The sequence below is a fragment of the Poecilia formosa genome, unplaced genomic scaffold, assembly GCF_000485575.1.
Source record: "Poecilia formosa unplaced genomic scaffold, Poecilia_formosa-5.1.2 Scaffold130, whole genome shotgun sequence".
NCBI classification, from domain to species: Eukaryota; Metazoa; Chordata; class Actinopteri; order Cyprinodontiformes; family Poeciliidae; genus Poecilia; species Poecilia formosa.
The window spans coordinates 311,690-317,799 of NW_006800069.1; the positions used below are offsets into that span (position 1 = coordinate 311,690).

At 37.9% G+C, this 6,110-nt stretch overlaps 1 protein-coding gene across 1 annotated transcript in view; it reads right to left on the bottom strand.

Moving 5' to 3' along the window:
- Positions 1 to 3,472: 3,472 nt before the first annotated feature.
- LOC103144621 (sterile alpha motif domain-containing protein 9-like) overlaps positions 3,473 to 6,110 on the bottom strand; it is a 3,694-nt gene continuing 1,056 nt past the window's right edge. Inside the window, exon 2 of the mRNA XM_016676190.1 lies at positions 3,473 to 6,027. Within this exon, the coding sequence (XP_016531676.1) occupies positions 3,473 to 5,956 (2,484 nt within the window). The 5' untranslated portion in view covers positions 5,957 to 6,027. The remainder of the gene's footprint in view (positions 6,028 to 6,110) is intronic.

A 6,110-nucleotide genomic window follows, 5' to 3' on the forward strand; every position in this document is an offset into this window, starting at 1 on the left:
CAAATGAAAATAATTTTTATGATACAATAAAGTGTGGAGAAAAACAATGATTATGAGGCTCAAAGACCAAACGGTTTGACAACATAGTAGTGACATTTTTTCCAGCCCAGCCTCTCCTCATCGAGTTTTTATGTTAAACTTTATGGAAACTCTTGCAGTAAATGAATCTGGATGATGTCATATTGAATGGGAGGGACCAGTATCTATTAAACTCACATCAGATTGTTACATAATACATAAATTATTCAATATGTTGGTCTGAGTGGATAAATATGTTGTCAACAACTAAAAAAAGAAAAGCTCCCTTGCCGATAGATTAAAGATAATGGGCAATTAAAAACAACACAACAAAAATGTTAACCAAGCAGAACTGATGGGGCGTAGCTTCTTAGTTCTGCCTGTCAGAAACTCAGTCCTTTGTTTTCCTGTTCTGGCTCTTCATTCCCTCTGACTCAGAACTGAGGACACAGTGTCAGAAGTCAGAGAAGCATTTGGTGCTCACGCTCAGCAGATCTCATCTTGCCAGTCCTGTCTGTTTACATTTCATTGCGTTGAGTATTTAATAAAAACAAAATATGAGAATAAGTACAATTGACATGGGGAACTGATACAACTAACTTTACAGTCTCTGACATAAACAGAAACCTGTTACAGACTCAGCTTATTTTACTTCAGTTGCAAGTTCAGTTTATCTACTTTTTTGTTTTTGCGTGTAAGCTAAGGCTGATTTATTTTTTGAGTTATGAAAAATAATTAAGTTGCTCAAGTTTAAGTTCAAATACTGTATATATTTAAAATTCTCACAGCATTTTACTGTCAAAAATATAAGCGGCAATGAGTCTCAAATAGAGTCGTGGCAATAGAGCTCAAGAACAGTTTATTGATCCCACGGAGGAAAAGTCCATTTGAAGTTGTCAAAAAGTGCCTTTAATTTAGCTTAGGAGCTGAAAATAAGATTAATCGATGGGATCTCTTCATCCGTGGTTGTTCCAGGCGTTCGACCTTATCCAGAAACTCAACTTGGACGTTTGAATACAAATTTTGAGAAACAGAATGAAACATTCTTACCTGTGAGAGTCCCAGCAGGTGTGCAGCTACTGAACAGTCAGGTGAGGCTATTTATCACTTTGACGTTGACCCGCCCCGTGTTTTGAATACTTTCCTCTGAAATGGGACAGGTGTTTCTGCCGTTGTTCTTTGCTCTTTCCCATTAACCATTACATCTACCTGTAACCACAGTTCTGCTGTGTTACAGATTTCAGGTCTCTTTAGAAATGATGGTTTGGTTCTGCTTTCTTTGGCCTGGACAGATTAAGAAAAAAAAATTCTAGATTTCTATGGAAAAAAAGTTTAAAATGTATGGATTTAATGCAAAATTGTAGGAAGTTTCAATTCAACAAATGTAAAGCTTTCTTACGTCATTACATTTTTTAAAATTGTTATTATATTTTGGTTAATATCTGCTCTGAAAGCTACTTTCTCCTGCTGGAAACATTCTCCCTGATTCTTCTATTTACAAACCAAAATTACATTTACATTTTTGTTGAACAAACAATCACTTTTAAGAGAATCTTAAAAGTGTTGCTTTACACAGCGATTTGATTTTCATCTGAATTTTGTTTTCATCTCACTCAGAGTATTTGACAAAGACATGACAAAATCTGAGGGGTTTCACCAAATAACAAGATGCCCTATAATTTTATTGGCATTCCTGATAAAAATAAAAAGTGAAAATGTATCTCTCACTGCATGCAGAAGCATAATTTCACACTTAAATATAAATATTTTCAAGATGTATTTGTTTCATGAAGCCTCAGAGAGTTCATGGTCTCATGTAATCTAGGAGGTTCCTGGAACATCACAGACCCACAGCATCACAGTTCCTCCACTATACTTCACAGTGGGAATGAGGTTCTTTCCTCGTATTTATCTGTTATTTCACCTTCCTGTCAAAAAGCTAAATCTTAGTCACATCTGACCAAAACACACATTTAAAGGTACAGGAGAGTTTTAGAAGGTCTTTGTTTATGTCTGTGACAGTAGACCAAAGGACGACTTTATTTTCCTAGCTTCACTCTGCAAAAGGCAGCTGGAAGTAGATAAAAAAATAAAATAAAATCTAAGGGTTGCTATGGCAACACGACAGCCCTGCGATGATTCAAAGTTTAAGATTCCTTTGTTTATTATTTGTGCAGAGATACATGAGGTGAAATGCCAGTAGAGGAGTGTGACATCATGTGATCATCATCAAGTGATAGATCAGAAACCGAATGTGCCTGGACACGATCAATTCAGAAACATAAATTATAAGTAATAAAGGGACCATTCAATGATTTATTGAATTTATAGATGCTAGCACAACTGGTTGTGTTAGATTGTGTTAGGTTGATGATTTAAAGCGGTGTGCAGAAGACTGACATAACACCTGTCATGAACGTAAAGAAGTCTTTATGAATGTTTATGACATTTGTCATGCAGTGTCATTCAGTAAAAAATGACACTTTTAATGCAAAGTTGCTCTAAAAGTTGCATTGAAAGTCCATTAAAAGTGCCAACTTTGCATGATTTTGTAAACAAGACAATTTAATGCAAAGTTAGCTCTTTTAATGGACTTTCAATGCAACTTTTAGAGCAACTTTGCATTAAAAGTGTCATTATTTACCGAATGACACTTCATGACAACTGTCATAAACATTCATAAAGACTTCTTTACATTCATGACAGGTGTTATGTCATGTTTATGACAGTGTCATGACAGTCTTATGCACACCCCTTCAAATAAAGCGTTACCGATTATTTTATGATTTATGATATGTGATTATTCCCTTTTCTGTATAAAGATACTAAGACAAAAGATATGTGATGTTATATAATATGAACACTGAACCATCCATGGAATTTTGAAAAGGAAAAGATCTTTCATACTTAAGGTGATAACACACAAAGACCCAGTATTTTGTTATTATTAATTTATTTATTTACTTAATAAACAACTCATATTTATGGCACAAAACAACTTACAAGCAGTCCAGACCAATAACATGACCTCCTTTTTATGACTTCTCTGCAGACATCCGCCCTTTCATATAACATTATGACAGAACAACCAATTTAATAGTTTTTCATTTATTCAATAATCTTCACTTCAATTTGTGATTGTTTAATGATAACAACTTGAATAATGGTTATAAAAAAAGGGAAATTCATTCATGATTAACAACAAAAGCTTTTTAACACACTTGTCAAAAGTCAATAAAAGTGTAACACACACTGTGTCACAAACATATTTAGTCGTGTGATTTAAAAAACCAAAATAAGAAATATGTAGGATATTCATAAAAAAAAAAAAACAGACGGTGTTTAAAGCATGTCTGAATAATGCTTTCTGATTCAAAAGCAACGCTGACATCTACAGAGTCGTTTTGCTGCTTTGTTGGTGAACCTTTATGATGTCTTCAGGGGCCCTCAGAGGTTATTCCTTTGGCACTTTGAAGACGACAGGACCCATGATATCGAAGCCAAGATAAAAAATCTCGGGGCTCTTTGCCGAAGTGCCAGATTTACACTCTGTTCTGACTTTAATTTTCTCCCCTCCAACACTAACAGTCGCCTTTACGTCTGACTGCACTGTACAGGTCACGTCTGAGAGTGGCTGAAGTAGCTCTTGGATTTGTGGCAGCTGCCACGCCTTCCAACTCATCCACATCTCATTGATTTTCTTTCTTTTTACTCTGTTTCTGTTCGGGGCGTTACCAAGCTCTGCATCCACCACGAGTTCCACCACCGCGTCCAGTCTAGACCTGTGGATCCATCTGCTAAGTCCAGAGCCCTTCCCTAGGAAAAACTTTGGCAGCAGGTAACGACCTCGGAGGTACCTGTGATAGACTTCAAGATAAGCCTTTTCCATTAGGGTGACATATTCTTCCAGGTTATAGTTCAGACCAGAAGATGGTTGTTCAGATTCTTTTCCTGTGTTTGCTTCCTCCAAGGTTTGGTCTCGAAGCTGCTCCTCTGGCCAAAACAACAGCAGGACCAAAAGGTAAAACTCTGGGTGTCTTTGATTCACCACGGTAAACATGTGTCTCCTAAGTATTTTCTGAAGTTTTCTAACCAAGGCGTGTTGAGGAGAGTGAGGCTCCTTGTTGCTCAGGATGATGTTTGAAAGGATGTACCTCTCTGCCACTTTGACATCACCTACATTTTTATTATAAGCAGTCTTTAAATAATCTCGGATTTGCTCCAGCTGTGGCCGTGTTTTCTCAGTCACCCCAGACTTGAAAGCTCGTTTTTCCTTCGACACGAAAAGGCCGTGATTCAGACAATCGAGAAGAGCTGGGAAGCTGGTGGAATCAGCTGCATTTTCCGCTGTGTATTTTTTATAGCAAGAGGCAACCTCTCTCCAAAAGAAATCTGGCTCTACAGTTGTCTTGTGAGGCTTGCCAAGATTGGAGTAGCTGAGATACCATTCAAAAAACCCAAACTTCTCTTTTACTTCAGATTTTAGTTTCTCCCTGAATGGATAGTAACATTCATGTTTCTCAGAAACTATCTTGGCTACTTGAATAAAACCAAAATGGCCTCGGTTGTTGAACGAATTTGTTTCATCATCACATTCATCCTTAGCTTTCTTCTCCACACTTCTGAAAGCTTTAAAGCCTTTCTCTGCCATATCATTGACTTCATTGTGTGATGTGGTTTTTTCCTTTAACCAGTTCTTATACACCTGTCCAAGAGTGTCAGCAGTATAGGAGTTTTTTGAATCTCTACTTATAGCTTCATTTGCCCAGTCTTCTGCTTCTTTATAGTCTATGTCATTCTGGTAATACAAGCGAGCAATTGTTTGAGGATAGATGAATTTGTCTTGAAATGTCCGGGAAGCCTCTATTAATACATCAAGAGCTTCAGAAGGACCCTCTATTGTCAATATGTCTTCTATCAATGTTGAGAACTTACTTCTGCCATTCTCTTTCTTTTCTCTCTCTGTCAGTAGCTTTTTTATCAATTCGACTATGAAAGGTTCTGCTTGGTCTCCGCAAAGTGAAGCTATACATTTGGATGTGATGGCACTTCTGGAAATCTCCAGGTCAGCCAGTTGCTCCAAAGATCTATTTGCAATATCTGGGTGAATCAAGCACAGACATTGTCTGGATGCATCAAGACTGAGGAATGGCTTCATTTTTTCTTCAAGTGAAGAATCGTCAAGGATCTGTTGGCACTTTTCCATGAGCAGGTAAGAGTTTGGAACATACGCGTTCAACAGCGCCAAGATAGAGAACAATTTTGTGTTGTCGGAATCTGGGTAGTCTTCAACATATACAAATATGTCTGATTTAAAAAGACAGAAGAAGAAGTCTAGGAATGACGTCTGATTAATATTTGAGGTCACAGTTCTTTCTGAGCTACTTTTTGTAGTCGTCGTTCGCAGCGCCATGCTGTCTTTCCCCATTATTTCTTTAGTCAGACGTAAGGACACATCTTTGCTGGTTTCCACCACATTGCTCCCTGTCAGTACATTTCTGAGGGAACTGACTGTATGCGGCTGGACTTTATCCCCATAAAGTAATTCTATGCAATCCTTCACTATAACATTTTTGCCAATGTTCAGGTCAGCTAATAGCTCCAAACAGCTCTTGGCCACATCTGTGTTTATCACATGCACGGCTCCACTGGACACCGTGATGAAGCAGGAAAAAGGCTCCATTCTTTCCTCAAAGGGAGGCTCTCCATGGCTGGGATCAGGCGGTCCGAGGATTTGTTGACAGTCTTGAAAGTCCAGCTTGGACTCCGGATCATGTGCGTTCAACAAGGCCAACACTGAAAACAGCTTTGTGTTGGTGGACAATGGCTGGTTTCGCACATATTCAGAAATGCGTGGTTTGTGAAGAAGAACTGAATGTTCGTCAGGTGTCTCTGCACTGAGGTCAGGGGTCACGCTTTCTCCTGAGTTACTTTCCATTGTGGCCTCTCCAAATGGAAGAGATGTCTTCTTTGCACTTGTTAATAAACGATTCACAGCCGTTTCAATACCTTAATTAGAAAAGAGATTGTCAGAAACTTTAAAACTATAAATGCATTCCTCAAATAATAATTGCACTAACTTTTATATATAT